The sequence below is a fragment of the Lepidochelys kempii genome, chromosome 1 (genome assembly GCF_965140285.1).
Source record: "Lepidochelys kempii isolate rLepKem1 chromosome 1, rLepKem1.hap1, whole genome shotgun sequence".
In the NCBI taxonomy this organism is placed as follows: Eukaryota; Metazoa; Chordata; order Testudines; family Cheloniidae; genus Lepidochelys; species Lepidochelys kempii.
The window spans coordinates 27,975,896-27,995,008 of NC_136380.1; the positions used below are offsets into that span (position 1 = coordinate 27,975,896).

General features: G+C 59.3%; 1 protein-coding gene across 5 annotated transcripts in view; it reads left to right on the forward strand.

The window, feature by feature from the left end:
- The window catches only part of DEUP1 (deuterosome assembly protein 1), a 94,521-nt gene that overhangs the window by 1,103 nt on the left and 74,305 nt on the right, over positions 1 to 19,113 (forward strand). For all 5 annotated transcript variants that reach the window (XM_073337025.2, XM_073336994.2, XM_073337035.2 and 2 more), the window contains exon 2: positions 11,487 to 11,556. In XM_073337025.2, coding sequence (XP_073193126.1) covers positions 11,513 to 11,556 — 44 coding nt within the window. In that variant the 5' untranslated portion in view covers positions 11,487 to 11,512. The remainder of the gene's footprint in view (positions 1 to 11,486; positions 11,557 to 19,113) is intronic.

Below are 19,113 nucleotides of genomic sequence, written 5' to 3' on the forward strand. Positions count from 1 at the left end.
CCCCACTGCTCCCTGCCCCCTGCCCCGTGCCCGCGCCGGCCTCCCCACGACTGCTCCCTGCCCCCGCCCCGTGCCCGCGCCGGCCTCCCCCCGACTGCTCCCTGCCCCCGCCCCCGCGCCGGCCTCCCCCCCACTGCTCCCTGCCCCCTGCCCCGTGCCCGCGCCGGCCTCCCCCCCACTGCTGCCTGCCCCCGCCCCCGCGCCGGCCTCCCCCCGACTGCTCCCTGCCCCCGCCCCCGCGCCGGCCTCCCCCCCACTGCTCCCTGCCCCCTGCCCCGTGCCCGCGCCGGCCTCCCCCCCACTGCTCCCTGCCCCCGCCCCCGCGCCGGCCTCCCCCCGACTGCTCCCTGCCCCCTCCCCGCGCCCGCGCCGGCCTCCCCCCGACTGCTCCCTGCCCCCGCCCCCGCGCCGGCCTCCCCCCGACTGCTCCCTGCCCCCTGCCCCGTGCCCGCGCCGGCCTCCCCCCGACTGCTCCCTGCCCCCGCCCCCGCCCCGCGCCGGCCTCCCCCCCACTGCTCCCTGCCCCCGCCCCGCGCCGGCCTCCCCCCGACTGCTCCCTGCCCCCGCCCCGTGCCCGCGCCGGCCTCCCCCCGACTGCTCCCTGCCCCCGCCCCCGCGCCGGCCTCCCCCCGACTGCTCCCTGCCCCCGCCCCCGCGCCGGCCTCCCCCCCACTGCTCCCTGCCCCCTGCCCCGTGCCCGCGCCGGCCTCCCCACGACTGCTCCCTGCCCCCGCCCCGTGCCCGCGCCGGCCTCCCCCAGACTGCTCCCTGCCCCCGCCCCCGCGCCGGCCTCCCCCCCACTGCTCCCTGCCCCCTGCCCCGTGCCCGCGCCGGCCTCCCCCCCACTGCTCCCTGCCCCCGCCCCCGCGCCGGCCTCCCCCCGACTGCTCCCTGCCCCCTCCCCGCGCCCGCGCCGGCCTCCCCCCGACTGCTCCCTGCCCCCGCCCCCGCGCCGGCCTCCCCCCGACTGCTCCCTGCCCCCTGCCCCGTGCCCGCGCCGGCCTCCCCCCGACTGCTCCCTGCCCCCGCCCCCGCCCCGCGCCGGCCTCCCCCCCACTGCTCCCTGCCCCCGCCCCGCGCCGGCCTCCCCCCGACTGCTCCCTGCCCCCGCCCCGTGCCCGCGCCGGCCTCCCCACGACTGCTCCCTGCCCCCGCCCCGTGCCCGCGCCGGCCTCCCCCCGACTGCTCCCTGCCCCCGCCCCCGCGCCGGCCTCCCCCCGACTGCTCCCTGCCCCCCGCCCCCGCGCCGGCCTCCCCCCCACTGCTCCCTGCCCCCTGCCCCGTGCCCGCGCCGGCCTCCCCCCCACTGCTCCCTGCCCCCGCCCCCGCGCCGGCCTCCCCCCGACTGCTCCCCTGCCCCCGCCCCGTGCCCGCGCCGGCCTCCCCACGACTGCTCCCTGCCCCCGCCCCGCGCCGGCCTCCCCCCGACTGCTCCCTGCCCCCGCCCCGTGCCCGCGCCGGCCTCCCCCCGACTGCTCCCTGCCCCCGCCCCGTGCCCGCGCCGGCCTCCCCCCGACTGCTCCCTGCTCCCTGCCCCCGCCCCGCGCCGGCCTCCCCCCCACTGCTCCCTGCCCCCGCCCCGCGCCGGCCTCCCCCCCACTGCTCCCTGCCCCGTGCCCGCGCCGGCCTCCCCCCGACTGCTCCCTGCCCCCGCCCCGTGCCCGCGCCGGCCTCCCCACGACTGCTCCCTGCCCCCGCCCCGCGCCGGCCTCCCCCCCACTGCTCCCTGCCCCCGCCCCGCGCCGGCCTCCCCCCCGACTGCTCCCTGCCCCCTCCCCGTGCCCGCGCCGGCCTCCCCACGACTGCTCCCTGCCCCCGCCCCGCGCCGGCCTCCCCCCCACTGCTCCCTGCCCCCGCCCCGCGCCGGCCTCCCCCCCACTGCTCCCTGCCCCCGCCCCGCGCCGGCCTCCCCACGACTGCTCCCTGCCCCCGCCCCGCGCCGGCCTCCCCGCGACTGCTCCCTGCCCCCTGCCCCGTGCCCGCGCCGGCCTCCCCGCGACTGCTCCCTGCCCCCTGCCCCGTGCCCGCGCCGGCCTCCCCCCGACTGCTCCCTGCCCCCGCCCCGCGCCGGCCTCCCCACGACTGCTCCCTGCCCCCGCCCCGTGCCCGCGCCGGCCTCCCCCCGACTGCTCCCTGCCCCCTCCCCGTGCCCGCGCCGGCCTCCCCCCGACTGCTCCCTGCCCCCGCCCTGTGCCCGCGCCGGCCTCCCCCCGACTGCTCCCTGCCCCCGCCCCGGCCTCCCCCCGACTGCTCCCTGCCCCCCGCCCCGTGCCCGCGCCGGCCTCCCCCCGACTGCTCCCTGCCCCCGCCCCCGCGCCGGCCTCCCCCCGACTGCTCCCTGCCCCCGCCCCCGCGCCGGCCTCCCCCCCACTGCTCCCTGCCCCCTGCCCCGTGCCCGCGCCGGCCTCCCCCCCACTGCTCCCTGCCCCCGCCCCCGCGCCGGCCTCCCCCCGACTGCTCCCTGCCCCCGCCCCGTGCCCGCGCCGGCCTCCCCACGACTGCTCCCTGCCCCCGCCCCGCGCCGGCCTCCCCCCGACTGCTCCCTGCCCCCGCCCCGTGCCCGCGCCGGCCTCCCCCCGACTGCTCCCTGCCCCCGCCCCGGCCTCCCCATGACTGCTCCCTGCCCCCGCCCCCGCGCCGGCCTCCCCCCCACTGCTCCCTGCCCCCTGCCCCGTGCCCGCGCCGGCCTCCCCCCGACTGCTCCTTGCCCCCTGCCCCGTGCCCGCGCCGGCCTCCCCCCCACTGCTCCCTGCCCCCGCCCCGTGCCCGCGCCGGCCTCCCCCCGACTGCTCCCTGCCCCCTCCCCGTGCCCGCGCCGGCCTCCCCCCGACTGCTCCCTGCCCCCGCCCTGTGCCCGCGCCGGCCTCCCCCCGACTGCTCCCTGCCCCCGCCCCCGCGCCGGCCTCCCCCCGACTGCTCCCTGCCCCCCGCCCCGTGCCCGCGCCGGCCTCCCCCCGACTGCTCCCTGCCCCCGCCCCGTGCCCGCGCCGGCCTCCCCCCGACTGCTCCCTGCCCCCTGCCCCGTGCCGGCCTCCCCCCGACTGCTCCCTGCCCCCTGCCCCGCGCCGGCCTCCCCCCGACTGCTCCCTGCCCCCCGCCCCGTGCCCGCGCCGGCCTCCCCCCGACTGCTCCCTGGCCCCGCCCTGTGCCCGCGCCGGCCTCCCCCCGACTGCTCCCTGCCCCCGCCCCGTGCCCGCGCCGGCCTCCCCCCGACTGCTCCCTGCCCCCGCCCCGTGCCCGCGCCGGCCTCCCCCCGACTGCTCCCTGCCCCCTCCCCGTGCCCGCGCCGGCCTCCCCCCGACTGCTCCCTGCCCCCTGCCCCGTGCCGGCCTCCCCCCGACTGCTCCCTGCCCCCGCCCCGTGCCCACGCCGGCCTCCCCCCGACTGCTCCCTGCCCCCTGCCCCGTGCCGGCCTCCCCCCGACTGCTCCCTGCCCCCGCCCCGTGCCCGCGCCGGCCTCCCCCCGACTGCTCCCTGCCCCCTGCCCCGTGCCGGCCTCCCCCCGACTGCTCCCTGCCCCCGCCCCGTGCCCGCGCCGGCCTCCCCCCGACTGCTCCCTGCCCCCTGCCCGCGCCGGCCTCCCCCCGACTGCTCCCTGCCCCCGCCCTGTGCCCGCGCCGGCCTCCCCCCGACTGCTCCCTGCCCCGTGCCCGCGCCGGCCTCCCCCCGACTGCTCCCTGCCCCCGCCCCGTGCCCGCGCCGGCCTCCCCCCGACTGCTCCCTGCCCCCTCCCCGTGCCCGCGCCGGCCTCCCCCCGACTGCTCCCTGCCCCCGCCCTGTGCCCGCGCCGGCCTCCCCCCGACTGCTCCCTGCCCCCGCCCCCGCGCCGGCCTCCCCCCGACTGCTCCCTGCCCCCCGCCCCGTGCCCGCGCCGGCCTCCCCCCGACTGCTCCCTGCCCCCTCCCCGTGCCCGCGCCGGCCTCCCCGCGACTGCTCCCTGCCCCCGCCCTGTGCCCGCGCCGGCCTCCCCCCGACTGCTCCCTGCCCCCGCCCCCGCGCCGGCCTCCCCCCGACTGCTCCCTGCCCCCCGCCCCGTGCCCGCGCCGGCCTCCCCCCGACTGCTCCCTGCCCCCGCCCCGTGCCCGCGCCGGCCTCCCCCCGACTGCTCCCTGCCCCCTGCCCCGTGCCGGCCTCCCCTCGACTGCTCCCTGCCCCCTGCCCCGCGCCGGCCTCCCCCCGACTGCTCCCTGCCCCCCGCCCCGTGCCCGCGCCGGCCTCCCCCCGACTGCTCCCTGCCCCCGCCCTGTGCCCGCGCCGGCCTCCCCCCGACTGCTCCCTGCCCCCGTGCCCGCGCCGGCCTCCCCCCGACTGCTCCCTGCCCCCCTCCCCGTGCCCGCGCCGGCCTCCCCCCGACAGCTCCCTGCCCCCTGCCCCGTGCCGGCCTCCCCCCGACTGCTCCCTGCCCCCGCCCCGTGCCCGCGCCGGCCTCCCCCCGACTGCTCCCTGCCCCCTGCCCCGTGCCGGCCTCCCCCCGACTGCTCCCTGCCCCCGCCCCGTGCCCGCGCCGGCCTCCCCCCGACTGCTCCCTGCCCCGTGCCGGCCTCCCCCCGACTGCTCCCTGCCCCCGCCCCGTGCCCGCGCCGGCCTCCCCCCGACTGCTCCCTGCCCCGTGCCGGCCTCCCCCCGACTGCTCCCTGCCCCCGCCCCGTGCCCGCGCCGGCCTCCCCCCCGACTGCTCCCTGCCCCCGCCCCCGCGCCGGCCTCCCCCCGACTGCTCCCTGCCCCCGCCCCGTGCCCGCGCCGGCCTCCCCCCGACTGCTCCCTGCCCCCGCCCCCGCGCCGGCCTCCCCCCGCCCCCTCCCTGCCCCCCGCCCCGTGCCCGCGCCGGCCTCCCCCCGACTGCTCCCTGCCCCCGCCCTGTGCCCGCGCCGGCCTCCCCCCGACTGCTCCCTGCCCCCGCCCCGTGCCCGCGCCGGCCTCCCCCCGACTGCTCCCTGCCCCCTGCCCCGTGCCGGCCTCCCCCCGACTGCTCCCTGCCCCCGCCCCGTGCCCGGCCTCCCCCCGACTGCTCCCTGCCCCGTGCCCGCGCCGGCCTCCCCCCGACTGCTCCCTGCCCCGTGCCCGCGCCGGCCTCCCCCCGACTGCTCCCTGCCCCCGCCCCGTGCCCATGCCGGCCTCCCCCCGACTGCTCCCTGCCCCCGCCCCGTGCCCGCGCCGGCCTCCCCCCGACTGCTCCCTGCCCCCGCCCCCGCGCCGGCCTCCCCCCGACTGCTCCCTGCCCCTGCCCGGTGCCCGCGCCGGCCTCCCCCCGACTGCTCCCTGCCCCCCGCCCCGTGCCCGCGCCGGCCTCCCCCCGACTGCTCCCTGCCCCCGCCCCGTGCCCGCGCCGGCCTCCCCCCGACTGCTCCCTGCCCCCGCCCCGTGCCCGCGCCGGCCTCCCCCCGACTGCTCCCTGCCCCCTGCCCCGTGCCCCGTGCCGGCCTCCCCCCGACTGCTCCCTGCCCCCGCCCCGTGCCGGCCTCCCCCCGACTGCTCCCTGCCCCCGCCCCGTGCCGGCCTCCCCCCGACTGCTCCCTGCCCCCCGCCCCGTGCCCGCGCCGGCCTCCCCCCGACTGCTCCCTGCCCCCGCCCCCGCGCCGGCCTCCCCCGACTGCTCCCTGCCCCCGCCCCGTGTCCGCGCCGGCCTCCCCCCGACTGCTCCCTGCCCCCCGCCCCCGCGCCGGCCTCCCCCCGACTGCTCCCTGCCCCCCGCCCCCGCGCCGGCCTCCCCCCGACTGCTCCCTGCCCCCCGCCCCGTGCCCGCGCCGGCCTGCCCCCGACTGCTCCCTGCCCCCCTCCCCGTGCCCGCGCCGGCCTCCCCCCGACTGCTCCCTGCCCCCGCCCCCGCGCCGGCCTCCCCCCGACTGCTCCCTGCCCCCTGCCCCGTGCCGGCCTCCCCCCGACTGCTCCCTGCCCCCGCCCCGTGCCCGCGCCGGCCTCCCCCCGACTGCTCCCTGCCCCCTGCCCGCGCCGGCCTCCCCCCGACTGCTCCCTGCCCCCGCCCCGTGCCCGCGCCGGCCTCCCCCCGACTGCTCCCTGCCCCGTGCCCCGCGCCGGCCTCCCCCCCGACTGCTCCCTGCCCCCGCCCCGTGCCCGCGCCGGCCTCCCCCCGACTGCTCCCTGCCCCCTCCCCGTGCCCGCGCCGGCCTCCCCCCGACTGCTCCCTGCCCCCGCCCTGTGCCCGCGCCGGCCTCCCCCCGACTGCTCCCTGCCCCCGCCCCCGCGCCGGCCTCCCCCCGACTGCTCCCTGCCCCCCGCCCCGTGCCCGCGCCGGCCTCCCCCCGACTGCTCCCTGCCCCCTCCCCGTGCCCGCGCCGGCCTCCCCGCGACTGCTCCCTGCCCCCGCCCTGTGCCCGCGCCGGCCTCCCCCCGACTGCTCCCTGCCCCCGCCCCCGCGCCGGCCTCCCCCCGACTGCTCCCTGCCCCCCGCCCCGTGCCCGCGCCGGCCTCCCCCCGACTGCTCCCTGCCCCCGCCCCGTGCCCGCGCCGGCCTCCCCCCGACTGCTCCCTGCCCCCTGCCCCGTGCCGGCCTCCCCTCGACTGCTCCCTGCCCCCTGCCCCGCGCCGGCCTCCCCCCGACTGCTCCCTGCCCCCCGCCCCGTGCCCGCGCCGGCCTCCCCCCGACTGCTCCCTGCCCCCGCCCTGTGCCCGCGCCGGCCTCCCCCCGACTGCTCCCTGCCCCCGTGCCCGCGCCGGCCTCCCCCCGACTGCTCCCTGCCCCCCTCCCCGTGCCCGCGCCGGCCTCCCCCCGACAGCTCCCTGCCCCCTGCCCCGTGCCGGCCTCCCCCCGACTGCTCCCTGCCCCCGCCCCGTGCCCGCGCCGGCCTCCCCCCGACTGCTCCCTGCCCCCTGCCCCGTGCCGGCCTCCCCCCGACTGCTCCCTGCCCCCGCCCCGTGCCCGCGCCGGCCTCCCCCCGACTGCTCCCTGCCCCGTGCCGGCCTCCCCCCGACTGCTCCCTGCCCCCGCCCCGTGCCCGCGCCGGCCTCCCCCCGACTGCTCCCTGCCCCGTGCCGGCCTCCCCCCGACTGCTCCCTGCCCCCGCCCCGTGCCCGCGCCGGCCTCCCCCCGACTGCTCCCTGCCCCCGCCCCCGCGCCGGCCTCCCCCCGACTGCTCCCTGCCCCCGCCCCGTGCCCGCGCCGGCCTCCCCCCGACTGCTCCCTGCCCCCGCCCCCGCGCCGGCCTCCCCCCGCCCCCTCCCTGCCCCCCGCCCCGTGCCCGCGCCGGCCTCCCCCCGACTGCTCCCTGCCCCCGCCCTGTGCCCGCGCCGGCCTCCCCCCGACTGCTCCCTGCCCCCGCCCCGTGCCCGCGCCGGCCTCCCCCCGACTGCTCCCTGCCCCCTGCCCCGTGCCGGCCTCCCCCCGACTGCTCCCTGCCCCCGCCCCGTGCCCGCGCCGGCCTCCCCCCGACTGCTCCCTGCCCCCTGCCCCGCGCCGGCCTCCCCCCGACTGCTCCCTGCCCCGTGCCCGCGCCGGCCTCCCCCCGACTGCTCCCTGCCCCGTGCCCGCGCCGGCCTCCCCCCGACTGCTCCCTGCCCCCGCCCCGTGCCCATGCCGGCCTCCCCCCGACTGCTCCCTGCCCCCGCCCCGTGCCCGCGCCGGCCTCCCCCCGACTGCTCCCTGCCCCCGCCCCCGCGCCGGCCTCCCCCCGACTGCTCCCTGCCCCTGCCCGGTGCCCGCGCCGGCCTCCCCCCGACTGCTCCCTGCCCCCCGCCCCGTGCCCGCGCCGGCCTCCCCCCGACTGCTCCCTGCCCCCGCCCCGTGCCCGCGCCGGCCTCCCCCCGACTGCTCCCTGCCCCCGCCCCGTGCCCGCGCCGGCCTCCCCCCGACTGCTCCCTGCCCCCTGCCCCGTGCCCCGTGCCGGCCTCCCCCCGACTGCTCCCTGCCCCCGCCCCGTGCCGGCCTCCCCCCGACTGCTCCCTGCCCCCGCCCCGTGCCGGCCTCCCCCCGACTGCTCCCTGCCCCCCGCCCCGTGCCCGCGCCGGCCTCCCCCCGACTGCTCCCTGCCCCCGCCCCCGCGCCGGCCTCCCCCGACTGCTCCCTGCCCCCGCCCCGTGTCCGCGCCGGCCTCCCCCCGACTGCTCCCTGCCCCCCGCCCCCGCGCCGGCCTCCCCCCGACTGCTCCCTGCCCCCCGCCCCCGCGCCGGCCTCCCCCCGACTGCTCCCTGCCCCCCGCCCCGTGCCCGCGCCGGCCTGCCCCCGACTGCTCCCTGCCCCCCTCCCCGTGCCCGCGCCGGCCTCCCCCCGACTGCTCCCTGCCCCCGCCCCCGCGCCGGCCTCCCCCCGACTGCTCCGTGCCCCCGCCCCGTGCCCGCGCCGGCCTCCCCCCGACTGCTCCCTGCCCCCGCCCCCGCGCCGGCCTCCCCCCGACTGCTCCCTGCCCCCCGCCCCGTGCCCGCGCCGGCCTCCCCCCGACTGCTCCCTGCCCCCTGCCCCGTGCCCGCGCCGGCCTCCCCCCGACTGCTCCCTGCCCCCGCCCCGTGCCCACGCCGGCCTCCCCCCGACTGCTCCCTGCCCCCGCCCCCGCGCCGGCCTCCCCCCGACTGCTCCCTGCCCTGTGCCGGCCTCCCCCCGACTGCTCCCTGCCCCCCGCCCCCGCGCCGGCCTCCCCCAGACTGCTCCCTGCCCCCGCGCCGGCCTCCCCCCGACTGCTCCCTGCCCCCTGCCCCCCCCCGTGCCCGTGCCGGCCTCCCCCCGACTGCTCCCTGCTCCCAGAGAACCAGGTCCCTGCCCTCGTGCCCGTGCCAGCGACACCCTGACAGGTCCCTGCCCCTCGTGCCACTGCCAGCCTCACCCCAATTGGTTTCTGCCCCCCGCCGCCAGTGTCAGTGACACCCCGACAGGTCCCTGCCTCCCTGTACCAGTGCCAGCCTCACCCCGACTGGTCCCTGCCCCCACTGAGCCGGGGCTGCCCTCCTCCTGTACCAGTGCCAGCCACACCCTGATTGGTCCCTGCACCTGCAGAGCTGGGGCTGCCCTCCCACCCCCATGCCAGTGTCAGCCTCACTCTGACCGGTCCCTGCCACCACAGAGCCATGTTCCTGCTCACATGCCTTGTGTCAGCCTTGCTCTGACTGGTACCTGGTCCCTCAGAGTCAGTGGTGCTCTACATATAGTGTATAGTCTGATGTGCCTCTGCAGAGCCAAGGAGCTTGGCTGCTCTGCACCCCAGTGACAGGTTCACTCCAACTGGAGCTGCTCTACACCCTGTTTTCACTCCTCCTTTGATCCACCTTTACCAAAGTGCTGGGTCAACTCCACACCCCAGTGTTACTTTTCCTGTGTCTTGTCCTTCACTCCACAAAGATGAGGCTGTCCAAAACCCTATTGTCATGCTGCTGCCACCACCATGAATTCAGGGCTTCTCTGAATTCAGGTTTTGCACCCACTCCAAGTACTACCACCAAGAGTCCGGAGTTTCTTTTCAACATTAGTGTAACGTTCATGACCTTTCCGGCTCTCCATCATAGAGCCAGAGCCTGTGTGAATCAGAGTGTCCTGTGAATCCAGGGATGCTCTGAACTAGGGCTGTCGATTAATTGCAGTTAACTCACACGATTAATTCAAATAATCATGATTAATCACAGTTTTAATCGTACTGTTAAACAATAGAATACCAATTTAAATTTATTAAATATTTGCACTGTAAAAATGATAAAAGATAGTATTTTTCAATTCACCTCATACAAGTACTGTAATGCAATCTCTTTATCATGAAAATGCAATTTACAAATGTACATTTTTTTTGTTACATAACTGTACTCAAAAACAAAACAATATAAAACTTTAGAGCCTACAAGTCCACACAGTCCTACTTCTTGTTCAGCCAATCGCTAAGACAAACAAGTTTGTTTACATTTATGGGAGACAATGTTATCCGCTTCTTATTTACAATGTCACCTGAAAGTGAGAACAGGCGTTCCCATGGCACTTTTGTAGCCAACATTGCAAGGTATTTACATGCCAGATATGCTAAACATTCATAGGCCCCGTCATGCTTTGGCCACCATTCCAGAGGACATGCTTCCATGCTGATGATGTTTGTAACAAAAATAAAGTTTTAATTAAATTTGTGACTGAATTCCCTGGGGGAGAATTGTATGTATCCTGCTCTGTGTTTTACCTGCATTCTGCCATATATGTCATGTTATAACAGTCTCAGATGATGATCCAGCATGTTGTTCGTTTTAAGAACTCTTTCACGGCAGATTTGACAAAATGTAAAGAAGGTACCAATGTGAGATTTCTAAAGATAGGTCTAGCACTCGACCCAAGATTTAAGAATCTGAAGTGCCTTCCAAAGTCTGAGAGGGATGAGCTGTGGAGCATACTTTCAGAAGTCTTAAAAGATCAACACTCAATGCAGAAACTACAGAACCCAAACCACCAAAAAAGAAAATCAGCTTTCTGCTGGTGGCATCTGACTCAGATAATGAAAATGAACATGTGTCAGTCTGCACTGCTTTGGATTGTTATTGAGCAGAACCCATCATCAACATGGATGCATGTCCTCTGGAATGGTGTTTGAAGCATGAAGGAACATATGAATCTTTAGCGCATCTGGCACATAAATATCTTGCAATGCCGGCTACAATAGTGCCATGCAAACCCCTGTTCTCACTTTCAGGTGACATTGTAAACAAGAAGCGGGCAGCATTGTCTCCTGCACATATAAGCAAACTTGTTTGTCTGAGCAATTGGCTGAAGAAGAAGTAGGACTGAGTGGACTTGTAGGCTCTGAAGTTTGACATTGTTTTATTTTTGAATGCAGTTATTTTTTGTGCATAATTCTACATTTGTAAGTTCAACTTTCATGATAAAGAGATTGCACTACAGTACTTGTATTAAGTGAATTGAAAAATACTATTTATTTTTACAGTTCAAATATTTATAAAAAATATAAAGTGAGCAATGTACACTTTGTATTCTGTGTTGAAATTGAAATCAATATATTTGAAAATGTGGAAAACATCCAAAATATGTAAATAAATGGTATTCTATTATTGTTTAACAGCGTGATTAATTGTGCAATTAATCACAATTAATTTTTTTAATTGCTTGACAGCCCTACTCTGAACCCAAGTGTCAGGACTTCTCCAACTCATTGCTGCAGAGCTAGGACTGTGCCAAGCCTAAATTTCACACTCACTCCAAAAAGAAAAGGAGTACTTGTGGCACTTTAGCTACTAACCAATTTATTTGAGCATGAGCTTTCGTGAGCTACAGCTCACTTCATCGGATGCATACTGTGGAAACTGCAGAAGACATTATATATACACACAGAGACCATGAAACAATACCTCCTCCCACCCCACTCTCCTGCTATTACAGTCATACTCACTGTGAGCTATTCCACAGAGCTACTCCACAATTCAGGGTGTGTGGGGTATTTGCAATTGAAAAGTTACAAAATTTAAAAGAAGTTGAAACACTCCACATGTAGTGAATGGCTGTATAAGTATACACATAAGAGTCTAAATTATTTTATTTCATTGTTTTCTTTTGACAGTTTAAAAGAACAATCTGGAGGGGGAAATGGAGCAGAAATTGCAAGTGTTGCAGGAACAATTTGTGGTTGGGTAAGCACTGACTTCTGTTTTGGGGGTTGGAGCCCTTAATGGAATTGAATTTTTGTTTTTTGTTTTTTTAAAGATGTAGAAGATAAGGTAGTAAAGTTTTAAGATAATTCTTCTCCCATACTCTTCATTGGTTTTTCTATGTATATTATGGAGAAGTAGTAGTCACTATTAGGTAGGGCAGTACAGCTCACTCCATGGTAATTTTAATAATCTGATGCCTGTCTGTCATTTATTTAAAATTTTAAAACTATTTTAATTTATATGGACAAAAGAAAGATGTGTAAGCTATTTTTGGAATCCCTAAGTATTTTCTTTAAATTGTTTTTAAAAAAAAAACAGTTAAAGTTGCTAAGCAACAGTAGTATAGATACCTATCACATCATTTACAAAACCCAAGCTCTTAAAAGCAAGGAAATTAAAAGTTAAAGATATAATTAATCTTAGGTTGCCTACATAATAAACATAAGTACGTTAGTTTTATCAAGTATTAAGAAATGCATTTTTATCACAACAGAACAGTCTTAACTCTGACACAAAATAAATACCATCATTTCAGCTGTAATCTCAATATACAACCTTTCTAAAGAAGACAAATAAACACGGGCCAGATTGTGAACCTCTTAATTAGTTACTGACACAAATAGTATCATTTAAATCAATGCAACTTGTTGCAAAGCACTGTACTAATAAACATAAGGGTGGCAGAATCTAGCCCTACATACGTACACATTAATGAGACATTTATCAGCTTCAAATACAAGTCCGCATACATATAGCCAGACAATGGCCCATCCTGCTCACTGCTAGAAGGGAGCAGGGGGTCGTAAAGCATCCTTTTACTCTTTTCCACCAGTGCCACATACCTCTGCTCAGGGCCGGATTAAGACCTTTCGAGGCCCTAAGCACTAAAAAGATTATGGTGCCCCCCCATATGTAATTCAAAATAAAAACAATGCTATAACGTAAAATAAAATTTTATTTTTTGAAATGACATAAAACTTACATGTATGCTGAAATTAAAATAGCTTCTTTCTAGATTTTCTGATTGCAAAATTCTGGATAAGTTCATCGAAGCTGACTTGACGAAGCATGTCCACTTCCATACGCAATAGGGAAAGTGAATCAAGTCTGTCCTGACACATTGTTATTCTCTGAGGGTTTTTTATTCTTTGAGAAAAAGAGCGTTCTGCAGAGCAGTTAGTAATCATCAATGTTAGAAAAATATGTAGTGCGATCTCTACATTTGGAAATACACATTGTATTCCCTCTTTCAATATTGTGCCATGAAGATCAATGGGACTGAATTTCATTTTTCCTGTTCCATTAAACTTTGCTTGCATATAACAGTGGAACTGCCATACTTCTCCACAGAGATTCGTGTTCAAGTCAACAGGGTATGAGTCAACTAGCTTCTGAGAACCTTGTGAATATTGTTCATCCGATAAGTCCATATCGTTTAGAAAAGAAAATCTACTTGATACTTCTTTGTACACGTCACCTCTCCTCTTCATATGAGCTTCAAGTATATCAGTTATAGCGTAGTAAGTAGATACGTGAAATTTGTCTCTAGGATTCGATGCTGTTTCTGTTGCCCAGCTATCATTTGCTTGTTTTTTCCTGATTCGCTTGTGGGACTGGGCTTCTTTGTAGTTAGTATCAGGCAAGATATCTTTTGATATATCTTCAAATCTTTCGAAATCATTCCTCAAAGTGTATAAGTGGTCTGCTAATGATTGACAGAGGTCTGCACATGTTTTCAAATCCAATTCTTTTTCTTGGAGAGCTTGACTTGTGTGGTAAAAGTGCTGTAAAATTTCATTCCCCATGGTCAACATGAATACAAATTCTAGTTCTTGCATCTTGTTTGCAATGTTTTCTGCCTCTTGTACAGTTTTTCCCTTTTGTGATTGGTCTTCAGCTATACTTTCTAATGCATCCACAATCTTTGAGTAGGACTCCAGAATTGCACTTGTTACCACTGCATGTGCCTCCCAGCGAGAATTAGAAAGAGATTTCAACACATGATCATTGCCCAAATATGTTTTAAGAACTGCCCATCGGTGTGCTGAGGCAGAGAAAAATGTATAAAGTAACTGGACTGTTGAGAAAAAACTTACTGCCGCTGGACAACTAATCAATAGGACTGCGGCCAACAAGATGGAGAGAGTGTGCAGCACATGGTATGAATATGGCATATTTGTTCTGTTCTAAAAGCTTCTTCTGCATTCCTTGATGACGCCCTGACATGTTGGCAGCATTGTCATAAGGTTGACCTCTGCACTTTGAGAAATCTATTTTGCAAACTTGGCACAGATAATGCAGTACTTGATTTGCCATTTCTTCACCAGTGTGGCTTTTCAAATTGAGGAATGTTATAAATCGTTCAACTGGTTTTCCCTCTGTGGGAGACACGTATCTTAGTACAATACTCAATTGATCAATATGTGAAAGATCATGTGTAGAGTCGACAGATAAACTGAAGTACCCAGCAGTACTTATTTCATCCACAATAGCTGAACAAACTTTGTAACTCATCAGACCAATAAATTGATCACATATTGTCTTGGATAAGTATGATGGGTTACCTTTGCCAGCATTCCCATATTTTGAGATATGGCCTTTTAAAAATGGATCAAACTGAGCCACAAGCTCCAACAATCCCAAGAAATTTCCATTCTGCAATTATCCAAATGTGTCATTTGATCCCCGGAAAGGCAGACCACGTTCAGCTAATGTTTGAATAACATCTATAACACACTGCAAGACATGTTGCCCTTTAATTTGTTCTTCCAATTTTTGTGTCAATCCAAAGCCCGGTCTTTGATTTAAATATGTCAACACTGAATCTCTGTGAGTAGTGCTATTTTCATGTTGTTCAATTAAAACAGTATTCCGCTAGTCACTAAATCCATTTGCAGCAAACCGGGATGTTGAAGGTTTATATGCAACAAAACAGTTCACGGACCCTGTTGATGGTGAATACAGTAGCCATTCTCGAGTGCATTTCTCACCATTTGCTTTCATGCCGAAAAATATTTTTTGTGAACATATCTTGTTTGTTTGTCATTGGTAAAAGTCCGACGTGATTTCTCAAATGGCCCAGTGTGGTGTTGACAGTCATTTGGTCCATGATCTATCCAGTAAGCTACATCATCAGTACTGAAATCAACCCACATACCGGGATCCTTTCTCCTGTTATTTACAGCATGAGCAGATTCAGTCTCTGACACATCCACACCTTCTAGAACAATGTCTGTTTTACCACCAGCAGTAGGATGATCAGTTACAGTCTCAGACACATCCACATGTTCTGGAATGGTGTTTGTTTCACCAATAGAAGAAGGGTCAGTCTCTGAAACACCTATAGGTTTTGGAACGATGTCTGTGCTGCTGAGAGAAGATGTTGCTTTTGATGGATTCACTTTGAAAAATGATGTCAGCTTTGGAAGATTTTGGAAAATTTCACTAGTTTTTTGCTTCTTTTCTTCCGCCAGTTTACGTTTCTGTGCTCCACTCGGTTACGTTTCATCTTTCCCCTTATCTCAGTTATCTGAACTTAAAAAAAAAATTACACAGTGTACACTATTTTTATGTGTATATATATATAATATATATATATGAGAAAAAAATGAATCAAGTATGTATAACTCAGAAGAATATATCAATAATAAAACATAAATTTATTGCAGTACATGACAGGATCTGATTTCCTTGCATTATTTCAATCTACGTTAGTAGGATGCCCCCCTGGTATTGATGGGGATAAGTAATAAAAAGAGAACAGAAAAATGGGGGAAGAGTGTGTAGTGGAGTGTAAGGAAGTCTAACAAAGTTATGATTTTTCCCATGATGACTACTTCAATGCTTTTTTTGAAATATCAAATATCACATTTTTTCCAAAAAAAATCTCTTTTTTTGGTGCCCTCTGCTTTGCTGGTGCCCTAAACATGTGCTTACTCTGCCTATTGGGTAATCCAGCCCTGCCTCTGCTGTCCTTTGCAGAACCACTCTGTCCCTGTCCTCACCCAGGTTGATGGAACCTTGATTCCACACGTGGTATAGTTATGTTGACACATCAGGGAAAATATACTACAAGTATAGAGAGACCTGGGATAGTTTATTCGCTTCCCAGAGCAGCAGGAGTACCAAGAGAGAGATTGTGGCTTCCTGGGGTTTTCCAGGAGCAGCACAACAAAGCACCACACTTTATTACGGGTTAGACAACAAACTGATGATCTGGCCCATAATTTATAAATAAAAAATGTTATATGTTTTCCTATAAAGCAACATATACAGCATTGTTAATGTAAAGTAATTACAACTATTTTATAAAAATATTCTGTCTATAAATATAATTGAAAATACTTTAAACATAAAAGTATTCCTTAAAATTATACAAAAATCAGTATAACATTAAAAATGTCATGGGTCAGAATAAAGATTGTGTTGTATTGAAAAAGATGTTTGTTTACACTTGATAAGAATAACATATGTATGTTTTGTATAGAATATGTTTAAAATGTATTATGTTACATGTACAGTTTAATATGTCTTGAATTATTTTTCTTTGCTTATACATGCTTGGATTTTGTAAATGATCTGATAGGTAAGTATGGTGATGTCACACAACAATCTTAACTGTTATTTTTAAATAAAATGTATTGGTTTTTAGACTATATTTTAAAATTAATTGGAAGGATACTTTGAAGTTCATATTTGGTCTCCTCACTCACAAATGTGAAGAATATTTTACTTTATTTTATCAACCGGTGGTTGAGATTTCAGACATTTTTGCAGTTATTCACTTCACATCAAAAGCAGTTTTGATCTAAAAGTTTGCAAATTTTTTAGCCATATTGTAAACTAGTTCCTTTGGCAACAAAAAAAATCCATCAGCCAAAATATTGCTGTCTTAAAAAGCAGATACTGCTCTTTCTTAAAGATTTTAATATGCATAGTTACTGTGACTAGCACAGTGTACACTCAGCCATCAGTATCCTAGGAAAAAATATTCCCTGAACACTAGCAAGACAAATGGTATAAGGGTTAGCAAAATAATGAAGATTATTTCACAGCTGCAAACACTCAGAATACACAGATTACCTATGCACATATGTGTATGAATGATGGAAGGAGTGTAACTGGTAAATAACTGAGCTCTGACTAATGCAATTAGGTTTTGGAGAATTAGATTTTTTTTATAATTTTGACAGATAATACTGGGTGTTTTAAACATTTTGATTTGTATCTATTTACGTTTTCACAATTGTACAAAATTATGAGTTTTAAGCCTTTTTTAATCAATTTAGATTTTCAAATTGTGGGAAATTGTAGAGGAACACAACAGTAATTGTTTTATGACAGTGGACTTTGAGATTCAAAAAGTTAAACCTAAACTGTTAAGTTAATCCATTAAAACATGAATTGTCAACATCAAATGTCAAAAATATACAGTGTAAATATCCTTAAATCAAAACTCTAATAAATTCTCAAGCAACATTTTTCTTACTTTGTCTATCTGGAAATTTAGATTATCATAGATGGAAATATTTTTTCATCAGTTTGTGTATGTATGGTTAAATCAATGTTTACTGATATTTTCACATAAAAACTAATCCATCCAAGCCTAAATTTTATGGAATTTAATAGCAGCAGATCGGATGGGCTATTGTATTAATAACCAGATTACATTATTCCTTTTTTAAAATCTATAATAAGGAAAAATACATTAACACCATAATTCTAGTATCTGGTTTAAAGATCTAAAGACAAATGAACTTATGCTTTAAGATGAAACTGTCCTTAACCTATATTGTTGTGCATGGGCTTTGGTTCACATTTACGTACATAATATCATAGTTAATGATCCAGATATCTGTGAAACCTAAGTATAATGAGGAGAGAGCACAAAAAGGAAAGAATGGTTTTCTGGACATAGCATTTTTTGAAACATAAGGCTTTAATTACCGTTTCTAAATTAAAATTTTAACTATTATAAAGAATAAGGACAACCAGGTTCTTGTTATGTCTATTTGGAAACATTAGGAAAATTATACAAATTTTCTAGAAACCTAGATGAGAAGAAGAATGAATGGAACTGATGATTGAAGAAAGGGGCATGACTAGTGGGTAGAATCAACTATCGCAGAATTAGAAGAGAGAGGAGTGGTCATTGGTAATAGGTTATTAATTATTATCATTGTATGTATTATCATAGTGCCTAGAATCCCCAGTCATGGAGCAGGTACCCATTGTGCTAGGTGCTGTATCAACACAGAACAAAAAGATAATCCCTGCCCCCAAAGAGTTTATAGTCTAAGCATAAGACAAGAGACCACAGATGGATACAGACAGATGGGGAATACAAAGACACAGTGAGACATTATGGTCAGCATAGTAGGCTGTGGTCTCAGCACATAAGCAGCATAACTATTGACAATGTTTTTGTAGATCTCAAGGCAAAGGAGAGTTTGAAGGAAGATAATGAATTGGTTTAGCAGATGTTTACTGGGAGCTTGTCCCAAGGATGAGGGTGCTTGTTTGAAAATTTAACAAGTGGATGATAGAGGCTGACATCTTGGACTAATTTGAGGTCGGAGTTAACGTTTCGATACTAAATGAGAGATGATAGGTAAGGTAGGGATAGGTCATGAAAGACCTGAAAGTGAAGACAAGAAGCTTATGTTTTATACAATAGAGAAGAATGAAGTAGTGAAGGGATTCAAAAGAGAGGGTGACATAGTTAAAGTTTGCTAATCTAATTCTGACCCAATTCTGACCCAAAAGTTGTTACAATATGAAAGATATTTTGTGGTTTATGTAGAAAGCTGAATTGGTATTCATAGTGGAAAGTTGTCCACAGTACAAACCACTATCCAAAGCTGTCATATTTGTTGGAAGATTTAGTACAGAAGCCTGATGAAAAATTACACACGGAGGGTGTGGAAAGATGGGATTTAAGCAGAATAAAGTAAACAACCTACACAGAAACACTATTTGCTTTTTCTGGTGCAGCCCCTCCCTTCCATTCGGTCATCATGTAAATTACATCAATTTACTGATGTGGAATTTACTGCATAATTTAAATGTGTTTTGCCCTGGTTACCTCACAGCCTCTCTCTCTATGTGATACCACAATATATGGGTTCAGCTGAGTTGCTGAATCTAAACAGCTCATAGCTTTATCCTACAGAGATTGTTGGCACAGGAAGTTTTCAGTAAGGGGGGGGTCTCAATTATAGATTCATAGATTCAAGGCAGAAGGGACAATAGTGATTATCTTCTCTTTCCTCCTGTATAACACAGGCCATAGAACAGGGGTGGGCAAACTACGGCCCGGGGGCCACATCCAGTCCTCCAGACGTTTTAATCTGGCCCTTGAGCTCCCACCAGGAAGCAGAGTCCAGGGCTTGCCCTGCTCTGGCGCTCCAGCCGGGGAGCGGGGTCGGGGTCTTGCCTCACTCCGCACGGCTCCCAGAAGCAGCGGCACGTCCCCCCTCTGGCTTCTACGCATAGGGGCAGCCAGAGGGCTCAGCACGCTATCCCCGCAGCTCCCAT